Source organism: Trichosurus vulpecula, chromosome 3, assembly GCF_011100635.1.
Source record: "Trichosurus vulpecula isolate mTriVul1 chromosome 3, mTriVul1.pri, whole genome shotgun sequence".
NCBI lineage: Eukaryota > Metazoa > Chordata > Mammalia > Diprotodontia > Phalangeridae > Trichosurus > Trichosurus vulpecula.
Window position 1 is genome coordinate 130464531 of NC_050575.1, and position 24614 is coordinate 130489144.

At 38.2% G+C, this 24614-nt stretch overlaps 1 protein-coding gene across 1 annotated transcript in view; it reads left to right on the forward strand.

The window, feature by feature from the left end:
- The window catches only part of PBX3 (PBX homeobox 3), a 301106-nt gene that overhangs the window by 204555 nt on the left and 71937 nt on the right, over window positions 1-24614 (forward strand). The window contains exon 3 of the mRNA XM_036752374.1: window positions 9165-9406. Within this exon, the coding sequence (XP_036608269.1) occupies window positions 9165-9406 (242 nt within the window). The remainder of the gene's footprint in view (window positions 1-9164; window positions 9407-24614) is intronic.

The window sequence follows — 24614 nt, forward strand, 5'->3', positions numbered from 1 at the left end:
TTGAGGACAAGAGTGCTAGTTTAATTCATTGATTCAATAAGCATTTATGAACCCAGTGCACGATGTTAACAACTGAGGGAAGGGATCAAGAACATGGCACCTCAGCTGAGACGTGAAAGAAAACAGGAATTCTCATAGGTAGAGAGAGAGGGAGGAGGTCCATTCTAGGCATGGAGGACATCCTATCGAGTTGTAAGGAGAATGTTAGTCATGGAAGAGATTTGAAAACAGAATATTAGAGTTGGAAATTAAACTTAAGAGATCCTGTAGTCTAATCCTCTCATTTTAAAAATAAGACCCAGAGAAGGGACATGACATTCAGTGCTGATAAGATATTCTTTTTAGAATAGAAATGATCTTCTGAGGATTTTTGCACAATGTTGCCAGGGAAATTCTGTCTCTGATCAGAAAAATTTTGATCATGAAAATATTTTGTTCAGAGTTTAGGTTTAGATGTAGGTTATGTCATGACTGCAAACAGAACACACTTGAAATACCCATGTATTGAAACCAGTTCAGTCATGGATAATCAGTGGTTATCAAATGTATTTTTTCACTTGGATCATGGAAACCATGAAGCTGAATTAGTGCCCTGCATTTGTACCTTAAATCTCTTGGGTCAAGCAGTCATTCTGCTCACAATATTGTTCTTTTAGAGAGGCCACTACTGTACAATTCAGCCACTGCAGTTCCCTAATCTGCTTATTTATAATTCAAAAGCTTGCCTATATATTAATGAACCCTTAATGAGCTGTTGAAAATGCCTGAATTACAGTCAAATTATTAAACTCAAACAGCCCCTGTAATCATACTATTTGAGTGGGTTTTAGGTACTTTTCACATCTGCAGCTTTGTATTATGAAGGATATGGGTTTATTCGGAGAAAGCTTTGTAATAATTTTGACCTGCAATTTATTTATTGCCCTCAGAATGCAGTAGACTGTGCAGATGCTCGCTTCTATTATCTGTGGGGCAGGTGCACAGCATGTTGAAAGGCGGCTAATTAGGATTTGCTGAAAGATATGCAAAAACTGTGGGCTTTACAACAAAGCCAAGTTCATTATTGAACAATGTTTTAGTGTCTGTTTATGTGATTTGTCTAAATCTTAGGAATCCTGAAATGAATGTTATGGTTATAAGTAGATTAAAATCGGTAGCAAAAATAGGTTTTATTAACCTTATAGTACATTGGTTGCCAGAGGTCTTAGATTTCAAACTTTATAAAAATCCATTGTAATACTGGTTTGCATATTATATACATATGTGTATAATATGCATTATAGTATGGAAACAAAGGGAAGACAAAGTTTCTTTTGACCTTTTTATTTCAATTTGAATATTTTGCCTTTTGAGTAATAGAGTTCGTTTTGTAGGATTGTAGAATTTAGAGTTGGGAGAGACTTAAGAGATTAATATAAATCTCTCATTTTACATATTCATTCTAGTTCAACCTACTCAATTAACGTACACTGAGAAGTTGATGACATTTGGAAGTAGTATGATTTCATGGAAAGAATACTGAACTAGGAGCCAGGAGACCTGAGTTAAATCCTGGCTCCAACATGTATTCATTTTGTGGCCATGGGCAATCATTTCACTACTCTGTGACTTAGTTTACTTATCTAGAAAATAGGAACATTAATCAATACATGTGCTATCTACTTTGTAAACATAAAGCACTATTTAATTGTTGTTATCATTGAGAAGGTACTACAATGGTGGTGTAGGGGAAGGAACATTGAATTTAATGTCAAAGGACCTGGGTTCCTCTCTTGGCTCAGACACTTAATGGTACCCTCAATAACTCCCTAATAGCTGTGTAATATTAGACAAATCACTTAATCCCTTTGAACCCCAGTTTCCTCATCTGTAAAATAAGATAATATTTGTGCTACTTACCAATAAGATAGTATTTGTGCTACTTACCTCTAGGTTATTGTAAGTACTACATGAAATAATGTATGGGAAGTACTTTTAAAACCATAAATGCTACATAAATATGAGTATTTTTATCGCTTTTATTGAGAGACACCTGACTTCTATGAGGCATTGCACTGCTAGTGAGTTCAACAGTAATAAATGAGTAAGTGGGTAGGGTGAGGAAAAAGAGAAAAACATATCATACAGATGAAAAAATGCTTACCATATTGGCTTGAATATGAGCCACTCTCAAACTATCAACAAAGTTCCTGAATTGAGATTTCCTTGAAAATTTTAAAAAAATTATACGCTAAAAGATAACATACTCATAACCATGCTTATGTTTTATACACATCAGACTTAGAGGAAAAAGTATGACCTATTTTTAGATCTGCAAACCTTGATAAATGTGTCTTGTTTGCAGGGTTTTGTGCCAGCTACTAGAAAAGATATGAAGTTTAAGCACTGTCCCTGCCCTTATGGAACTTTATCATTTCAGAGGTGTAAATCTGACCAACCTTGTAGAGTTAGGTAATGGTTTGCCACAGTCACAAGGCTCGTAAGTTTGTAGTCTAATAGGAGAAATTTGACATATATGGGTAACAAGCTAACATAATTGTTCAGATTGCAAAAAAATTTAGGAAAACAGATCTCAAGTAAATTATAATATGGCCCTTGGAGATCTGTAATCATGACTTGTCACAGAGGAAAACAGTTGAGTGACTTTTTCCCTCCAAACTATTGATTAAACATCACATGTGAGTAAATTGTTGATAAAAGGCCTTCAGGATGTGTTATGTTACAAAAATCTTTGATAGCTTTTTTTTTAATGAAAGGGAAGTTGAGCTTTTTATTAAATTTTCTTGACTAGATTTAATGCTTGTAATTTACAAAATGACCATAGGATTAGATTAACACAGTCATCCCTATAGTTGCCGCAGATTCTTAGAGATCTAATATACATATGTATTATTTTTTTAAGTGAGAGTGGACTTACCTAAGTAGCTCAAGAACTGTTCTACCAGCAGTAAATATACACTTATTATAATTTTCTTTAATTGTATCTATTCCTTCTGAAACAGTAAGGCAGTAATACTTTACATGTACACATTGGGTGTGTAAAATTGTACCACAGATGGTAAATGTTTGTATCCCTTTGCATTCTTTCTTGATGAATTGACTTCCATTTCCTTCCTTTACAATCTGGTCCCTTTTGTATTAAAAACTATTAAAAATTTTCCCTTGTTTGCCACATTTATTTGCTATTTAAAGTCCTTTAAAAGCTGCCTCCATCCTACCTTTCTAGCTTAACGTATATTATCTTCCTTCCTGTGCTCTTTGGTTCAGCCAAACTGATCTTATTTCCATTCCTCATGTGATAGTCCTTCTCAGTGCCTTTGCACCAGCTATTCTTATGCCTGTAATGTACTTCCTTTCCACTTTTATCTCTTATGATCATATGTTTACATATCCTATACATAGCTTTTGTTGATACTTCTCTCTCCTCCAAGTCTTAATGACATCTCTCCCAAAATTAGCTTATATTTGTTTTCTATAAACTCCTTCATGTACTTGTCTCCCTTGACAGAACGTAAGCTTCTTCAGGACAGTTATTATTTCATTTTTGTCTTTATATTTAATGGCACCTAGCACAGTAGTGGATGCTTATTGATTGAGTGGGAAAGCAACTTAACTTTGTTAATAGGTTACATTAAAGACTATCAGTTCTGAAATTTATTTGGCTATGGAATATTTTTTGAAATTCATTGATGAAACCAACACTATTGATGAAGTTCTCAAGGTACTGAATCCTAACCTTCTCCCCCTCCTGTTTTACGTGAGTATTGACTTTCTGGGCACAATATAGAGGAAACTATTTATATTTTCATACCAAACCATTTTTATAGATTCTGACACTATTTCATATGTAATATTTTAAAATGGAAAATATCATAAACAAGTTTTTTTTTCATGGAGTCCACTTTCATGTTATGCTGAATAATGCAGCTCCATGGATAACTATATGGGGACTGCTATGAGGACAACCAGCTATCATGAAAATTTCACTGGATTTGGAGCCATTTAGTAAACATTTATCAAGCACTTATTATGTGCCAGCCACTGTGCTAAGTGTTGGAGTCAGATGATCTGGGTTTCAAATCTGGTTTCTAACCCTGTGACTTTCAGAGGAAGATACTTTACCTCTCTGGGACTTATTTTCCTTCTCTGTAAAAAATGGGAATAATATTTGCACTACTCACCTCATGGAGTTATTCATGAAATAGCAGTTTGAAAATCTTAAAGTGCTACAGAAATGCAAGCTTTTGCTATTACTTATCTGACTTGGACCTCTCTGTAGTCTTTGACATTGCCAAGTCACCTTCTTCTCCTTGATATTTTTTTCTCTAGGCTTTTCTGACATTCCTTTCCCTTCTTGCCTGTCTGATTGCTCTTTTTCAGTCTCCTTTGCTGAATCTTGATTCAGATCATGCCTGCTAACTATGGGTATCCCCTAGGTTCTGTCCTGGGCCCTCTTCTCTTTTCCCTCTGTAATTCACTTGGTGATCTCATTGGCTCCCATGGACTATGGAATCCAACTCAAAGAATAATCATCTTAAACTTTTTCCATTCATAACCTCTTTTCAAGTTTAGGCAGTGTTTGTTGTGTTGCATGGCTTGAGGACATGTGCAGTGTAAAGTGTGCATGCTTTGTGTGCAGAACCAAGACTGCAGTGAAGTTGCCTGATGGAACACCATGGGCAAGAGCTGCCAGAAACACCTCAGATTCATTACGTGTTTGATTTTTTATTAATTTTTGGTAATTGCATGTTCAGAAACCTTTTACTGTTGACAAATCTTTCATGGGGTCATGACTCAAAGTTTAAGAAGTGCTGATCTCAGAAATGATTCTCAGATCTATTTGTCCAACACAGGGGTGGGGAACCTGCAACCTTGAAGCCATATGTGGCCTCCTAGGTCCTTGGGAGCAGCCTTTTGACTAAGTTTTACAGACCAAATCCTTTTATTAAGGGGATTTGCTCTGTGAAGTTTGGATTCAGTCAAAGGGCCACCCTTGAGGACCTAGAGGGCCACATGTGGCCTTGAGGCCACAGGTTTCTCACCCTTGGTCCAACTCTAACCCCTCTCTTGACCTTCAGTCTCTCATTTCCAAGTGCCTATTGGACATCCTAAACTAGATATTCCAAAGATATCTTAAAGATATCTTAAAGTCATTATGTCTGAAACTGAATGCTTTATCTCTTTCCCCAAATCCTCCCTGCCCCTGTTGCTAGCTTCCCTATTACTATTGAGGATACTACCACACTCCTAGTCATCCAGATTTGCAAGATAGGTATCATCCTTAATGCCTTACTTTCTCTCATCCTCCATATCCAATCTATTGCCAATTCCTGTTCTATCTTCTGAACATCTCATATACCCCATTCTTTCCTGTGATACAACTACTAACATCGTGTAGACGCTCTTTACTGCACACCTGTACTAAAGTGTCTCCCAATTCCAATCTATTCTCAGCTATCGAAGTGCTCTTCCTAAAGTATATATCTCCACACTCTTTTAGGCACAAATCTAAAATCTTTTACTTAGGTTTTTAAAGGTCTTCTCAGTCTGGCCCTTTCCCATCTTTTTGTCTTTTTAGACCTCGTTTCTCTCTGTGTACTTTATGATCCAATGACACTGGCCTCCTCATTGTTCCTTGCACATGATATCCTATCTCCTGACTCTGTGCTCCTTAGTTGTTCCCCATGCTTGCAATGCTCTTCCTCTTTAACTCTGCCTCCTGACTTCCCTGCTTTCCTCAAGACTCTGCTAAAAATCCCACCTTCTACAAGAAGCTTTTTTTGACCCCCTTTAATACTATTGTTTTCACTTTGAAATAACCTTCAGTGTATCCTATGTACATCTTGTTTGTACATAGTTGTTTACATGTTGTCTCCCTTATTAGACTGTGAGCTTCTTGAGGACAGGGACTATTGTTGCCTTTTCAGTACATCCAGTGCTTGGCATAATGCTTGGCATATAATAAATGCTAGCTGTTGTTGTTGTTGTTGATGACGAGGTACTTTTACCTCAGATACTCAATTATTCCATCTTTAAAATGACAATGTAATCTCCAAGACTCTTTCCAACTTTAAATCCTGCAATGCTATGATGATTCAAAGACTTGGGGAGTTGTGAATGGCCTTACTTTGGTCTACATGACAAATGGAAAAAGACAGTTGATGAAAAAAGCTGATGAAAAAAATAAAAGTAGATAAAGAAAATCTAAACAAAGAAGCAATGGAATATATCCAAACTTTAAGGGAAAAAAAGGAGAAAAAATGGAGATAAAAATATGAGCTGGTATTTAGATTAAAAGGGAAAGTTAAATCAAATGTAGCAAATGGATAAAAATCAGGGTGTGGTTTTTTTTTGTTTGTTTGTTTGTTTGTTTTTACAGAAAGTTTGGAAATATGTGGCATTTATATCCCAAATATAAGGTAATGATGCTGTACTCTTTAGCCAACTGATGAAGATAATTTAAAATACAGAAATAAATAGATCAATTGGTAGATAAATAAATAAGATTTTAGAATTTGAAATGACCTTAGAGATAAGATAGTCCCACTCATTTTGTAGATCAGGAAACTGAAGCTTACAGAGAAATAATTGCTTAACATTACATAGGAAGTGACAAAAATGGGATTCAGACCCAGCTGTTCAGATTTAAAACCAGTGTTTTTTTCTAGTATACCAAAGCAGTAGGAATTTCTGGGTCACAGGAGTATATAGCATCGAGAAGAATGAATTATAAAAATGGAAAGATGAAGATATGGAAATACAAATATAGTAAATCTATCTTAACAGATATTTGGAAACCGTTAGGGCCAGGGTAAGACATCAGTGTGATCTGCCTGACTATATCTTAAATTAATCTCATATTTTATATTATTTTTATATTGTATTTTGTATGTAATATTTATATTATAGTTTATATATAATATTTTCTTTTAAAGATTTCTAGAAGTAACTTTGGCTCCCTAAATGAATTTATTCATTTATATTTGTTTATTATATTTGTAAATCTTGTCTGTCCATTAACCTCTGAATGGGTGACAAATAATTTTAAATGTCAATAAGACATTTTTATTATTCACCTGAAATTATGTAGAATTATATTTTTAAATGAAGGTGACAGCTTCTTCTGAAATTTAAGCTTCATCTGTGAGGTTAACCAAAGATAGGCTGTAATATCTTGCTATATTGTGTAACTCAGGGCACCTAGGAACCAAATGTGTTTTCACACAATTGATGGGAAATCCAAGTTAGCATATACAATAGCAATGCTGCTATTCACTTGAGTGCTTGGCAGCTTATAGATGTTACTGTCATGTAAGCTGCACTCAAAACACAGAGTGTGTCCCACTGTCTGTAAATAACTCCGGGCGCAGACATGGAAGGCAGAATCCGAACGCAAACATGCCCGTTGCCAACTTAATCTCCATGGGGATGCTGTGTAACTAGTGCGTGAATACCTGTTTTTAAACAGATTTAAAGAGGTTAATTGGGCTGGGATATTTTGGGTTGTGTTACATCTCTAATGAAAATGCTGATTTGAAGCTGCCATGACTCTGGTGCTTTTTACACCACTATAATTATTTTAAAACTTTGTTTGCTGCACTGTTGATAGCATCTTGGCAGAGAGCCCGCATGACCTGATTAAACCTATGAATTGTCAGCCATGATCCCAAGTCCTCTGATGAGATTGCTGACTGGGCATCACTTAGGAAGTTGTTGATCGAACAGAGAAATTAGACTGAGAATGCTGTGCCCAGCAATGTAGTGCTATGTTCGTGGAACATTTTTAACACCATATTTAGTGTCCTTGTTTTATAGTTGGCTGGCAATTGCTTAACAGCTTCTGTATAATTAAAAAAAAAGTCTGTATAGCCAGTTAATTCATAATGTATGTGTTTCTTTTCTCCTCCTCAAATTACATTTTAAAAAGTCCATCTCATTCTCTTTATTTTCCATTTTGGGAAGAAAGCATGTGACTTAAACATTCAAAAAGAGGTTTAGATTCTGGGTCTGGCCAACCAGAAAAACACAACAGCTACTTTTGTTTGTTTGCCCTGTGGCCTTCAGCTCTGGACTAGGCAGCAGAACACTGGGTCTGAGTTCTGGCTCGTCACTTCCTAGCAATGTGACCTCAGGCAGTCATTTCCCTTCACTGAGGCTTCAGTTTCCTACTCTGTTGTGAGGAAAATTATCTAACAACTACATGAATAGCTTAATCGACAGCTACACCATTTTTGGCAAGGAGTCCCCTTGCCTCTCTGACCCTTAGTTTCCTCATCTATAAAATGAGGATGACAGTCCTACCTCACAGTTGTGAAGCAAATGCATTTTAAAGAAAATGATACAGGAATAAAAGTGGTGATGATGTTACTTTTCCAGTATATTTGCCTCTCTGAAAGGTGTTGTTTTTTGCTTTTTCCATTTAAAAAAAATTGTGCTATCCAAATCTGGGAAAGTGAGACATTAAATGTCTCAAATAGAAACCCAAGTTCGTTCCTTCCTTCCTTCCTTCCTTCCTTCCTTCCTTCCTTCCTTCCTTCCTTCCTTCCTTCCTTCCTTCCTTCCTTCCTTCTTTCCTTCCTTCCTTCCTTCCTTCCTTCCTTCCTTCCTTCCTTCCTTCCTTCCTTCCTTCCTTCTTTCTTTCCTTCTTTCTTTCCTTCCTTCCTGCCCCCCCCCCTTTTTCTCTCTCTCCCTCCCTCCCTCCGTCCTTCCTCTTCCTTCTTGAATTGCATTAAACTAGAGTGGGGGAAAGTAGTAGCAGAAGACCTTTGAATTTCTAGCATCACATAAATATGAATTGGGAGTAACTTTCAGGTGCTAAGGGAGAACTTGATGTGGTGTGATAGAACTAATAGGGAGAAAGAGAACTAGCTTCTAGTCCTGGATTGCCACTAACACTGGACTTTGGACAAGTCACTTTATTTCTGAGCCACAATTTCCTAAAAAATTAAAGAGTGTGACTAGATACTCTGAAAAGTCACTTTTTGCTCTTTGATTCTATAATTGTATGAAATACCAATAATGAATTAATCAGATTTGAAATACAGTATAATGATATTTCTGTTTGAACATTTTCTGAAAAAATAAAATACTCATCCTGTTCATTCTCTCTCTCCACCTCCTTGCTCCCCTCTCCTCCCATCCCTTCTCTCTCTCCTTTTTTGAAGGTCTCAGCATCAGAGGAGCCCAGGAGGAGGACCCCCCAGATCCCCAGCTAATGAGACTGGACAATATGCTATTGGCAGAAGGGGTTTCAGGTCCTGAGAAAGGTGGGGGATCGGCAGCAGCAGCTGCAGCCGCGGCCGCCTCTGGAGGTTCTTCAGATAACTCTATTGAACACTCAGATTACAGAGCCAAATTGACCCAGATCAGACAAATCTATCACACAGAACTGGAGAAATATGAACAGGTCAGCAGCCACCACTCTCATAGTCCTGCACAAACCTGCTATTGCTCTTCTGTTAGACTGCATTAACCAAATCCAGGGGCTGTGAGGTGTAGGAGTTAAAACAAAGAGAAAATTAAATAAAGTGAGTGTAAAAAATACAAGTGAGTTTTTTGATTAAATGGAATGAAGACTCCTTGAGGTTGAGGCTTGTTTTATCTTGTGTATTAGTTTCTCACTGCTCACACCTGTGTACTTATTCCAATCCCTATTTCCCTCAATTTTGAACTCTTAGTAGCTAAAACCAAAGTCATTTGCAATTGTTATTTGTGTGTGACTGTTGTTTGGGGTGTATATTATAAGAAGCAACCTTGAAAGGAACAGGATTCTAAGGTTGGTGCCTATTTTTGTGTAGTGAGCTTTTATCCCCTGATCATGTGAGTTCCAGAATCCTGTAATAAAACCTTCTGGAACCTTTAGTCCAAGACATATATTCTTCAGTGGGTCAAACTGTAAGACTACAAAATGTGGCTTCCAAGGAGACCATTTTAGGTAACAAGCTAACCTCACAAAGTAATTAGACTCTGGTCTCATCTCTGTGAGGGAGTAGGCTCCCAGAATAACTTAGATTTTGGGGGAGGAAAAGTGTATCCTGCAAGAAGTTGTTTCTTCCTTAAGAATTCTACTTCTTAAAAAGAATTCGATTGAGAAGACTGTTCCTAGTGATGTATTGAAAAGATGTCGGTCTATTCAGAACACATTTTAGGTATTAGTTTAACATTAATGATCTTACCTGACGAAAGATACTGTTAGAAAATCTCATACAATGTACGTTTAAAACCCACATTCTAAACTCTTGTGACCCATACTTCTTAGGACAAATGTCACGAAGTGACCCCATTTTTAGTGCTGGGATCCTGTCCAGTTTTAGATCTGGTTATTTCATTCTCCTTTCCCGAGTTCCTCAGCCAGGTTTTATTGTATGAGCCTCCATTGCCTTTCTCACGTATTTTGATTATAGAGCTGTTAAAATGCTGGTTATTTCTTTCTCAGAGATGAGTACACTTCAGTGGAAGGTGGTATGGTTTTCATGTATGTGTCTGATGGTGAACAGGGAATGCTAAGCCTACAGAAGAGAAGACTTGAGGTGGGAGGGCATCCAATCATTGTCTATTAGCACTTTAATGACTGTCATGTGGAAGGATTAAGCTTGTTGTACTTGGTTCCAGAGGGAAGACCTAGGATGAATGACAAGGGGAGGTCACTTTGGTTTGATGTGAGGAAAAACTTCCTGACAATTAGAGCTGTCCAAAAATGGAACTGCTTACCTAAGGGAGGTATTGGGAAGATATCATTGAAAGTATTCAAGTGAAGGATGGGCAAGCACTTGTCAGGGATGTTGTAGAAGAGATTCTGACTTATGTGTACGTTGGACTATATGTTGGACTTATGTATATGTTGGAGTTCCCTTTTAACTCTGAGATTTTGTGATTCAGTCTATTTTCTATTGCTTTAGTTCTTCAGTACTATAAAAAATCTGATTTCATGTGAGTACTTCTTTCATCAATGCAGATCAGAGAATGTCTATGCCATAGTTAGTAAGTCACAGAGGTAAAGGGGAACCTAAGTTCTTTGACTTCAGAGCCAGTATTCTTTCCACTGTGCCATACTTCTCTCTAAGGAAGCTGTGTTCTGAAATTTTCTTTGGGACCAAGCTGAGTCATGGAGATAAGACTGGAAAGATATGAACACATTCCATTTCCTATTATTTTAAATTAAAAGTCAAGCTAATATATGTCGAAATTAAATTCAGCTGTAAATGTTAATTGATCTGAGATTATTTAGAAATAGTGATATAGCTTCTTATATTTGTTTTTCTTTCATTTAAAGTAAAATATTTTCCAAAAGGTGACATATAGGCTTTGTATGCTTCATTTAAAAATATTCATGATTTCTCTAGCGAGGATGTCCCTTCCATTGATATAGTTTGTGGCCCTGCTTGCTGTTGCTAAAGAAAATTCATTCAACCTTTTTGTGATGAGGCTCACTTCATTTAGTTGGGCTTGACCTCTGACAACAGTCTGTTGATTAGCTTTTAACTGAAGTCATTCTATCTTGGTAGAACCTGCCAAGACTTGCATTCTATTGGTATGTCCTTCATGAACAAGCATAGTGGTAGGACTTTAGTTAAAAGGCTTTATGTGAACTTACTGAGTTTTATAGACTAATACTTAGGTTTTTTTTTTTACCTTCTTGGGAGTACCATGGTCTGTTGCCAGGGTAATCAGAATCACAGTACTTAGAGCTGGAAAAGATCTTAGAAATTGTCATCTAGTCAATCACATTACTTATTAATGGCCTACCATGTGTCAGGTCTTTGTACTAAGGCCCTTTACGCAAAGGTAAACTTGAAATAGTTCCTGTCTTCAGGGAACTGATATTCCCATGGGGAAGACAAGATGTGGCAATAAATGAGTATAATACATATTTACATTTATACACACATATGTATGTAGGTATGTGTGTGTATCAGAAACACAAAGCGCATACAGGATAATCAGGTGGAATGGTAAGAAAGTTCTCTTGCAGAAGATAGCTATTGATCTGAGTCTTGGAGGAAGCCAGAGATTCCAAGAGCTCGTAGAGGTGAGGGGTGAAGAAGGTGCAGACAGTACGAATTCATGGAAATGAGAGGTTCGAGGAACAACAAGAAGGCCAGTTTGGCTAAGCCATAGATTATGTGGAAAAGGAGTAAAACGTAATAAATATAGAAAGATAAGATGGCGCCAGGTTATAAAAAGCTTGAAATGCCAAACCTGAGTTTATCTTTTTTCCTAGAAGTAATAGGGAAAATCACTTTATTGATTCATTGTATATAAAGATTGATTTGAGTGGGAGGATACTACCAGGAAAGGAGACCAAATAGGACGATATTGAACTAGTTCTGGAGGGAGGTCTAAACCCCTCATTTTACAGGTGAAAAAGCTGAATTCAAAGAGATTAAATCACTTGTCTTAGGACACCCAGCTATAAGTAGCAGAGTCTGGATTTGAACTTAGGTCAGATCAGGGAGTCTGTAGAAGTTTCACATTGGGATACCTTGTTAAAAGCTGAATAAATAAACTGTGCCACAGTTTATTTGTTCCTATGGGAAGGGAAGGGAATAAGCATTTACATAGCTCCCTCTATAGCCCTAGTAAGGCACTGTGCTAAGTGCTTTACAAATACCTCATTTGATCTTCACAACAACTCTGTTAGGTAGGTTATTATCCCCACTGATAATCGAGGAAACTAATGCAAATAGAGGTTAAGTGACTTGCCCAGGATCACACAACAAGTATCTGAGGCTAGATTTGAACTCAGCTCTTTCTGACTCTAGGCCCAGCACTCTATCCAGTGAAACACCACCTGAATGCCCTAAAGTCAACTGCAGGGACTAGTATTTAAGTCATACGTTCAGAGTAATAGGTTCATAGTATTTTGAGCCAGAAGAAATCTTAGAGATCATGACAGCATGAACATTTTTCACTTTGTTCTACCCAGAGGAGATAGGTAAATTTCATTATCTGTTCTCTGGGACCTCTATCCCAGCCAGATGGACAGTTGGTTACTACAATTAGGCCATCTTTTAGTTTTTTTGTTTTTGTGTTTTCCTGTTGGCACTATTGAAGCCATCATGTTTTCCTAGTTTTGCATACTTGACCTCCCCATTAGTTCACGTAAGCCTTTTCTTGTATCTCTGAATTTCTCATAGTTGTTATTTCTTACAGCACAATAGTATCCCATTACTTTCATAGGTCACAGTTTGTTCAGCTATTGCCCATTTGGTGAGTACCTAGTTCCCACATTTTTTTTTTGCTATTGAAAAAAAGTACTACTATAGGCAGGTACTGGATTACAATATACTCATTATTTGTCAGGCACTGTGTTAAATTATGAGGTATAAATATAAGCAAGTAAAATAGTATTTTCCCTAAAAGAGCTTACATTTTAATGGAGAAGACAGCACATAAAGGGTGGGAGTAATGATTGGAAATGGTGGTTGGAATATGATATGGAGGCCTGGTTCCAGGCAAGATGAAGTGAAAGCTCATCTATCAGAGATGAGCATCCCAGGAGCAGAATCTCAGATTCTCTTGGGGGTAGTGGAGAAACAGCTCTGGCTCTGGCTAGAGAGAAGGTGGCAAGTAAGACATGGCTTTCTGGTATTTGTGAAGCTTTTCTGTCTTTGACTGCTTGGGGGCCTGTCTTAGAGTGAGGTTGCAGGTCAAAAGTTATGAACAGTTAAGTAACTTTTATCTCATAATTACCAATTTTTTCCAGAATGGTTGGATTATTTCACAGTTTTACCAACAGTGTATGAATTGATGTGCCAGTCTTTCTCAAACTTTTCCATCAGTTTGACAATAAACATTAAGTTCCTTCTGTCTACACTGTGCTAAGTCCTAGGGATACAAAGAAAGGTAAAAGACAGTCTCTGTTCTCCAGGAGTGCATTCTAATGGAGGAGATAATATACAAACAATAATATACAAACAAACTATATTCAGGATAAATTGGAAATACTAATCAAGAGAGAGTGAAGCCACTAGAATTAAGGAGATTAAGGAAAGGCTTCCTGTAGAAGGTGAGATTTTAGCTGAGACTTGAAGGAAACCAGGGAAGCTAGGAGGCAGAGATGAAGAAAGGGGGAATTTCAAGCTTGGGGTGACAGCCAGTGAAAATGCCAAGAATTAGGAGATGGAGTGTCTCATTCCAGGAACAGCAAGGAGGCCAATGTTACTGGATCTCAGATTATTTGGCAGGGGAGTAAAATGCAAGAAGATTAGAAAGGTGGGGGAAAGCAGTTTATGAAGATCTTTGAACACCAATCTAAAGATTTAGTGAATAGCCTCACTTTTTTTCCCAGCAAAATATGAGGCAAGGTTCTCAGATGAGAACGTGTGGAGAGGGGGAGCTATGGGAGCTATGTGGAGGTAGAAAAAGATTTTTAAGCATCTCTATGGTGAGTGGAAAAATGAGTTAATTAGGAGGGTATAAAAAGATTTCCTTGCTCAATGAGGTCCCAATTGAGATTATGTAACTTAAATTTGTAGTGGACACAGTGGTTTAGTGATTTTTTCACACTTTCATTCAGGAACTCACTTGTAGGAGTCAATGCATTGGATGGTCGAAGTAATCCAAAGCTAAGACTTGGCAGGACAAGATTGGTGATATAATAAGGGAGCAAAGGACCCAAGAGAAGAAAACAGTGCAGACTTGAACTTGTTTGGCAAAGATCAAGATGGGGAAAGGAAAGTGTAGTTATTTCAGGGGTAATGGCCTTGGAAAGAATGGAATTTGTGGTTGTAAGACAGAGGGAGAGGGGTCAGAATGACAATATGTTATGATCAGATGAGGGAATTTCAGAGTTCATGAATATGGAAGTGGAATATTTGTTGGTAAAGTTAAGATCAAGGGTATGACCATCTTTGTGTGTGTGTGTCTGAAATAGTATGGACGAGTTGGTAACATTGTATGAGAAAGTTGAGGAACTGTTAGGTTAAGGTGTTTGAGGAAATCTCTCTCTCTCTCTCTCTCTCTCTCTCTCTCTCTCTCTCTCTCTCTCTCTCTCTCTGTCTCTCTCTCCATGTATTGAAGCTCCTTTCTATGAAGTTAGGAGTTGGGGAGGAGAGAAAGATGGTGAGCCAAGGATTGAACTTCTTGGGGAAAGAAGGAGAGTGTCCTGGAAGTTAGTAGATATCAAATACCAGAAGTTTGAGTAGGTGATTGATAAAGGGAGAATCTGTAAGTGGCAATGGGAAATAAGGAGTGTTTCAACTCCCCCACCTTGACAAATGAGATAGGGAAATGAGCGAGAGTGCGGGCAGGGTCGGAAAGAATGGCCAGGGAGGCTGTCATCAGGAGTGATCCAGATCTTAGTGAGAACTAGAGGATGGAAGGAATGGGAAAGGAAAAAAAATAAGATCAAAGCAAGTTTCTTGCCTGGGGAGCAGGCATTTCAGAGAACACAGTAGAAGGGGTAGGAAGCTTTAGAATATAAAGAATATACACATATGTATATTGTATTTATATAGATAGATAGATAGATAGATAGATAGATGTGTATGTATGTGTATACGTGTGTGTGTGTGTGTGTGTGTGTGTGTATACTGGGCTGAAACCTTGCCCTTCTGCTTTCTCCCATGTGCTTCAATGAGACTGTAATGAAAATATATCTGAAGCCTGTTTAGATTTAGATTGCCATAAAATTAACAAACACTACTACTGCAGTAAATTAAAGTACCTTATAAACACAGCCACATTTACAAAGCTAACCAGACTTAAAACTAGAGTTTGAGCAAGAATAAATTTAAGCTGGAATGCTTAGTTGTATGTATGTATTTCACTAACATCCCTGTCTTTTGAAATGCTAGTTTAAAATAATTTTCATGAAAATGTCATTTGATTCTAAGAGCCAGGTTTAATGATTCTAGCGGCATACCATTTTTAGTCTTTTATAAAGGCTGCTGGTGAAATGTCAGACCTATCCATCCAAACTCCAGGAAACTGGAGTCAGTTCTCAAAAGCTGCTACAACTAAGAGAGAGGCAAAGCTGATTTAATACATAGAACTTCCCTTTTGTTGATCCTGACACCCAGAAATGTCTGATTTAAAGAAATATGATAATTTTTCAGGGTTTGCAGCAAAATATAACACTGTTCTTCAGAAACATTATCTTAACAGCTGAGAGACAAAAGTGGTTTGTCTTACAAATATAGAGAGCATTAAAATCATGTTGCTTATCTCCCAAATGTTGTGTAGTAATTAAAACATTAATAATTAATAAAAATAGCCAACATTTACACAGTACTTTAAAGTTTATAAAATACTTTAAAGATATTATCTCGTTTGATCCTCACCACTGCCCTATGGGTTAGATAATATTATCCCCATTTTACAGATGAAGAAAGCTAAGAGTGGTTAAGTAACTTGCCCAGGAACAGACAACCAATAAGTATCCGAGACAGTATTTGAACCCACGTCTTCTTTACTTCAAGTACAGTTCTGCCTCCATCGTGTTAGTACATGAAAATGAGTTACACATTGTTAAAAGCTGGAAGGAACCTTAAAATGTAAAATGTTCAATCTGTAAGAGACCTTAGAACACAGATAAAACATTAGAGGTGGAAAAGACCCCTGCACCTAGAATTGAATGGGATTTTAGAACACAGAATACAGGTTGTTAAACCTGAGAGTTGGAAGGACTGTTGAGATCTATCCATTCTCCCTTATTTAACAGAAGAGATAATAGCTCCAGAGAGATCCAGTCACTTACTTCAAATCACGCACATTCCATAGTGGTGAAATTAGATCCTTGTTCAGGTCTCTTTACTCTGTATCATAATCCCTCTTCTGGTAAATAGCTAGTATGTTCAGACCCATCACTCTGAGGAAAGATGTTTCAGACAAGGAAGTGTTCTCACTGTACTAGCCTTTTTGGGCCTCTATCTGTCTACTAGAAGATAGACAGATTACTTTTTGCAGATAGAGTTTGATTTAGATATGTGTTGCCAGTTATATGTATGCATGCAGATAGATATAGATATATCACTCCATGAATAGCTCTCCCACTTTGCTTGTGCCAAATGAAATTCTTGTACATGGGCTATTCTGTTCATAATTTACAGCTACTATAATAGAGGTGACATATTGAAAGTTATCTTCTATAATTACATTGAAATACATTTTTGCTGTAGGCAAAAGTATTGTAAGGGTCCCAAGGCTCCCCAAGCATCTGGGAACCTGTTTTCTGAGTTCACAGATGTCTTTTGAATTCACCCCAAATCAGGGTGAAGCACTGGAGCCAGCATGAGCTGAAAGCTAATAAGGTATAGTTTGACTACTCAAAGGCCTTCAAGTTGCAGAAGATCATTTTGGGAATGGATAACAAATGTTGAACTGAACCACTCTGATGCTTTTTCTTAAGTACTTCCGGGAATACTGATTATATGCCAAAACCTGCTGGCAATGACTCTTGTGTATGTGAAAGAACTTCTCCCCTCTTCCCTTACTTCCCTGAACAGGTAGCCAGCCTAGTAATTAGAGGCTCATCACTAGTAGATCGACTACTAGAGGATGACCACAGCAACTCATGAAAAATATGTAGTAGTTAAAGGATTAAATTACATTCATTGAAGTGGAATAGTGGGAAAGAAATCTGCATTTGGAGTCATAAGACCTGGTTTCAGATCCTGCCTCTGATACTACCTTGTATGACCTTAGGCAAGTCACTTAATTTCTCTTAGTTTCTATTTCCTCGTCTCTAAAAGGTGGGGTGGGGGAAGCAGGGTTTGTTCTAGATGGCATCTGAGTTCCCTTCTCCCTAAAAATTTATGATTCTTTGATCCAAAGTGAGATAAAATTGATTTTCCAAAAGCATAGATCTGAACGTGTTATTCTTCTAACTCAACAAATGATTCCCTATTATATCTAGAATCAAATAAAAATTCTTCTGTTTGGCATTGAAAATATTTCACAACCTAGATCCACCCTACCTTTCTTCATTTTAGATATTACTGCTCTTTCATTTCAGTCAGTAAATGTTTATTAAGCATGTACTATGTGTCAGCCACTGTCCCAAGTACTAGGGATATAAAAAGAGGCAAAAGATAGTCCCTGCCCTCAGGTAGCCCACAATCTAATGGAGGAGACAACAAGCAAACAAGTAAGCACAAAAATGCTATATACAGAATAAATGAGAAATAATTAAGAGAAGGAAAGGACTGGAATGAAGAGGAGTTGGGAAAGGCCTCCTAGAGAAAGTAGGATGTTAGTTGAGACTTAAAGGAAGCCAGGGAAGCCAGGAGGCAGAGATGAGAAGGGAGAGCATTCCAGCCAGGCATGGGGAACAACCAGAGAAAATGCCTAGAGCTGAGAAATGGAATGTCTTGTTCATAGAATAGGCAGGAGGCTAGTGTCACTGAATCAAAGGAGATGTGGTGCGGAGTAAAATATAAGAAGACTGGAAAGGTAAGATGGGGCTAGATTACGCAAGGCTTTGAATGCTAATCGGAGGATTTTGTATTTGATCCTGAAGATGATAGGTTGTCACTGAAGTTTATTGAGTAGGAGGTGGGGGTGCGGTTCAATAAATAGTCAGACCTACACTTTAGGAAAATCATTTTGGTGGGGAGAGACTTGAGGCAGGCCAACCCCGCCCCCCCTCCCCCCCCCCTCCCAAGCAGGCTATTACATAGTCCAGGCATGAGGTAATAAGGGCCTATACCAGAGTGGTGTCAATGTCAGAGAAGAGAAAAGGGCATATTGGAGAGATGTTGCAAAGGTGAAATCTACAATCCTTGGCAACAGCTTAGACATAGATGAGTGAGAGAGAGTGAGGAATCTAGGATGAATCCTAGGTTGCAATCCTGAGGGACTAGCAGGATGATATTGCCTTCAATATTAATAGGGAAGTTAGGAGGTGGGGATGATTTAGGGAGAAACATAATGAGTTTGGTTTGGGGCATTTCGAGTTTAAAATTTCTACTGGACATCCAGTTCAAGGTGTTTGAAAAATAGATGGAGATGGGAAAATGGAGGTTAGAAAAGAGGTTAGGGCAGGATTAATAGATTTAGGAATCATTAGCATAGAGATGATAAATCTATGAGAGCTGATGTGATCACTAAATGAAGTGGTATAAAGGTAGAGGAGAAAAGGGTCAGAATCCTGTGGGACACCTACTATTAGAGGGTGCGATCTAAATGAGGACTCAACAAAGGAGATTGAGAAGGAGCAATCAGATAGGTTGGAGGAGAAGCAGGGGAGAGTGGTGTTCTGCAAATCTAGAAAGGAGAATATCAAGGAGGAGAGGGTGATCAACAGTGTCAGAAACTACAGAGAGATGGTGGAGGATGAGAATTAAGAAAAGACCATTGGATTTGACAAGTAAATCATCGGTAACTTTGGAGAGCAGTTTTGATGGAATGATAAGAAACCAGGTTATAAGGGGTTAAGAAGAGAGTTAAAGGAGAGAAAGTAGTCATTCCTATTGTGGTCAGCTTTCTCAAGAAATTTAGCAGGACAAAGCAGAAATGGAAGGATCAAATAATGTTTTTTCTTTTTTTAACATTTATTTTTAACATTCTTTTTTAAAATTTTGAGTTCCAAATTCCCTCCCTCCCTCCAATTCTTCTCCTACCCATTGAGAAGGAAAGCAACGTGATATCAGTTATGCCTGTGAACTCATACAAAACATATTTCTGTATTAGCCATGTCACAAAAAAGCAAGATAAGTGAATATAAGTAAATAAATAAAAGAAAATAAAGTAAGTGAAAAACTTATACTTCAAAAGCATTCAGAGTTCATCAACGTTCTCTCTGGAGGTAGATAACGTTTTTCGTCATGAGTCCTTCAGAACTGTCTAGGGTCATTGTATTGATCAGAGTAGCTAAGTCTTTCACAGTTGATCATCATTATAACATTGCTGTTACTGTGTACAGTGATCTGATTCTGCTCATTTCACTCTACATCAATTCATATAGGTCTTCCTAAGTTTTTCTGAAACCATCCCCATCATCATTTCTTATAGCATTCCATCACAATCATATGCTACAACTTGTTCAACCATTTCTCAATTGGTGGGCATTCCTCCAGATGAGGATTTTTTTAAGGATGGGGGAGACATGGGCATGTTTGTAGGCAGTAGAGAAGGAGTCAGTGTCAGGGAGAGATTGAAGATAAGTGTGGGAGTGGGGATAACAGAAGAGAGAATCTTTTAGAGGAAATAGGATGGAATGGGATCCTTTAAGCAGGTAGAAGGGTTGATCGTGGAGAAGATACTAGCAGTCCTACTGAATTAGCCTTTTTGCTGTTCTTTACATACCACACTCCATTTCTTATCTCTGGGCCTTTCAACAGGCTGTCCCCCCATGCTTGGAGTGCATTACCTCTCAACCTCCTCTCTTTGAATCCCTTGTTTCCTTCCAAAGTTATCTCCAATACACGAGGCCTTTTTTGATCACCCATACTCCCATTGTCCTATCCAATTAACTTGTATTTATGTTGTATATACTTATTTATGTACATGTTGTCTCCCCAAATAGAATGTAAGCACCTTAAAGATGGGGATTATGTCTTTTTATTTTTGTATTCCCAGTCCCTAGCACAATGTCTGGCTCATTAGAGATGGTTAATGAATTCTTGTTAATTGGTTGGTTGACTTTATGACAGGCAGTATGCTAGAAATATAAAAACAAAAAGTAAACCATTCCTGTCCTTCAGGAGCTTACTTCTGACTGGGGTGATTCAACATACCCACAGATAGGTAAAGAAAAGAATGTGATGGAGGAAAATAAATCAATAACTAAGGGAATCAGGAAAGCCCTTTCATAGCAGATCCTTCAAAGAAGCTAAGGACCCTATGAGGCACGTGTGATGGGGAAATGCATTCCAGATGATGGTGGCAGGAAGGGAGAACAACTTTAACAAAGGCATGGGGATGGAATATGGATTTCTGAGTTCAAGGAATAGCAAGTATGGCCAGAGTATTTTTGAAAGGGAATAGAAGTAAGATAACCTTTAGAAAGTTAGGTTGAATCACAATTATAGAGGGCTTTAAGAGCTAAACTGAGGAGTTTTATCCCAAAAGCAATAGATAGCCATGGAAATATTTTTGAGTAGTGTAAGTAACATGGTCAGATTTATTCTTTAGGGAGATTAATTTGTTACCAGGATTGAGGATGAATTGGAGTGCGGAGAAACTGTAAACTATTTCAGTAGTTCAGAAAATAGATGATGAGTCTCTGAACTGAGGAGGTGGCTGTGTGAGTGGAGAAAAGAGGACAAATGTAAGTGATATCATGGAGACAATGTAGACAAGACTTAGTAGCTGATTGGATATAGGAGGTGAGAAAGACTGAAGAGTCAAAGATGACTCCAAGATTTTTAAGGGTGATGCTCTGGACAGAAATAGGGAAGTTAGGAAGATGGATGATTTTAGAGAAAATAAAGAGTTTTATATTGGAATATGTGGAGTAATTGAGAAGCAAAGGGTGTGTCTATTTCTTCTTGGCTCAATGTATTTGGAAAATGAGAAAACACATGCATGATACTGGAGAGTTTGTCCAAGAATCATGTCTGTCCCTCAGGAATTAATTTTCTGTGAGTCCAAGAATTATGGAAAGACTGTGAGAGGAAAAGCTCTAGGCTAAAAGGCAATTCATTAATATTAGGATAGGAGTTCCAGAGAACATGGTGTAAGGGAGTGTTAGAGAAGCATGAGGACTTGGAAGCTTCCTGAGAATACAGGAAGTGGTAGAAGTTGAAGACAGTTTTTGCCTTGGAGGATGACAAAGTATGTAGAAGTGTTTAGATTCTATCATTTCAACCACATTGAAATGATTACACAGTATATGAGTAATCCAAGAGCCCAAGGATTGTTGTTAATTTATAACTGGTCTATAGTCTTAGGGCAGCAAGGTGGTGCAGTGGATACAATGCTTGGCCTGGAATCAGGAGGACCTGAGTTCAAATCTGGCCTCAGGTACTTACTAGCTATGTGACCCTGGGAAAGTCACTTAACCCTGTTTGCCTCAGTTTCCTCATCTGTAACATGAGCTGGAGAAGGAAATGGCAAACCACTTCAGGATCTTTGCCAAAAAAAAGAAAAAAAACCCAAATGGAGTCATGAACAATTAGACACAATTAAAAACGACTAAACAACACAACAACAACAAACTATAGTCTGACCTTCTGTGGTGCTTATAAAGAAGATTTTAATCCTTAAGATTTTAAAAATAATATTAATTTATTGGAATCTGCCTCCTCTCAACTTTTTGTCTATTCTTATTAAACAGTTAGCCAGTACAGACTTTTTTATGTCTATTTTTGTAATCACCAGAGAAGGTCACCTTCGCCAACACCTTCCTCCAAAGAATTCCTAAAGGTTATGCCAGGTGAGAGCAAGCTCCAGCAGGTATTATCAAGCTAGAAAAGCTTCTAATACAGGCCTGGCTGCCAATCAAACTAAGTTTTAAGACTACAAGTTTGGCCACTTGGTAATGAATTATTTTTGTACATAGTAATTCATTAAACTATTAAGATATAGAGAGTTCAAGCTTTTCATCACTGGAGGGAATGTCTAAACTGATGGAATCACTGATTTTTTTTCAGATATTGAAGTAAGAATTTACTGCTCTGAGAGAAGATTTTTGGTTTTCATAAGCTTTTATATTAATTTGCTTTATTGGTTGGAATAATTTTTCTTTCTCAAAATTTACCTGTTTTATTACCTCTGTAGTAATGGTATCTGTAACTTCAAATATGATAAATAAAATTAATCCTTTCATATCCAAATATCCTAATTCCTTACATAAGTTTTATTATTCATTTAAAAATGGCTCCCATTTCTAAATTGCTTTATTTTATAAGCCATCTTTTTTACAAAACTCTTGAGTTAATAGTGTAAATACTATAGTAACTAATAGATAAGGAAACTGAGATGTAGAGAGGTGAAATAATTTCCTTAGAATCCTCTACTTCTCTAACTTGCTTTTCCAAATCCTTTTTAAGCTCTTCCATGGCCTGAAACCAGTTCATGTTTTTCTTGGAGGCTTTTGATGTAGGCTCTTTGACTTTGTTGACGTCTTCTGGCTGTATGTTTTGGTCTTCTTTGTCACCAAAGAAAGATTCCAAACTCTGAGACTGAATCTGAGTGTGTTTTCGCTGCCTGGCCATGTTCCCAGCCAACTTACTTGACCCTTGAGTTTTTTGTCAGGGTATGACTGCTTGTACAGTAAAGAGTACTTTATTCCAAGCTTGAGGGGACGTGCTGTTGTTTTCACAGCTATTTCTATACAGCCAGCTCTGCCACACCAGCACTCCTCCTTCCCCAAGAACCACAAACCAGGACCTGACTCAGATCTTCAGCAGGCTCTGCACTCCTGCTCTGATCTGCCGCTTAATTCCTCCCACCAGGTGGGCCTGGGGCCTGAAGCAACTGCAGCTGTATTTCTGTAGCTGCACCACCCCTGCTGCCCCCGGGGTGGTGCTGAACCCCAAACTCCTTCCACTCTGTCCCCTGCAGCTTTTCCCACTAACCTTCTCTGTTGTCTTTTGGTGTTTGTGGGTTGAGAAGTCTGGTAACTGCCACAGCTCACTGATTCAGGGCACTAGGGCCTGTTTCACCTGGCTCCTGGTTTGGTTGGTCCTGCCGCCGCCCATGCTGGGCTTTGCTCCCCGCTCCATGCATGATAGACCTCACCCAGTGACTATCCAGGTTGTTCTGGGCTGGAGCCCTGCCTCCCTCTGCTATTTTGTGGGTTCTGCAGTTCTAGAATTTGTTCAGAGCCATTTTTTATAGGTTTTTGGAGGGACCTGGCAGGGAGCTCACACAAGTCCCTGCTTTCCGGCCTCCATCTTGGCTCCGCCCCCAATTTCCTTAAAATCATTCAACTTGCAAGTGGCAAAGCTTAGTCTGTATTAGCCTTGGTGTCAGGAAGACATGGGTTCAAATCCCACTTCTAATGTTTATTAGATGAAACACAGCAAAAATAGCAGAGTAGGAGGTGGCAGTGTAGCTTAACTCTTCCCACACCTACTCCAACAAAGACCTAAAATGACCCCCAAAATGTGTAATAGTTGGGAAATGCAAGGAGAAAACAGAATGAGATCTTTATCTATACCAGGCATCAGGAACACGATCCAATCTATATCTATGACTAATCTGACAGCAAAGTTGTGGACTTTTCTGAAGAGGGGAACTAAACCTAGGAGCAGGGCTTACCCTAGGCTCTATTCCAGGGCATGAAGCAATTGTGGATACAGCAGGGACTGAGCGTAATTTTATGTACTTTGGAGAGAACAGAAGCAGGAGCCAACCAGCACCTGTATTGTTCTGAACCCAAAGCTAGAGTGCAGCTCCAGCTTGGGATATTTGGAACCTGCACCTAGTTTGTAAGGTGACTTATGGCTATGCTTCACTTCAAGAAATGGTCAAGGATCCATCTCAGATGTCCAGGAGAAGGCATAGAAGGAAACAGTAGTGATCCTTCAAAGAAGTCGTGGATTTAGTTCACAGACCTAGCCTGGACACTACATCTGAGTGACCAGGGCAGAGGATCCTCAGACCAATAGGAAGCCTATAGTTCTGTCACTCTGAATCTGTAGTACCTTCTAGTTTACTGATAGGGGCTGAGGCCACCAGCAGTCTACTGGAACTCCAATCACAGTTAAGCTGACAGCTATATTGCC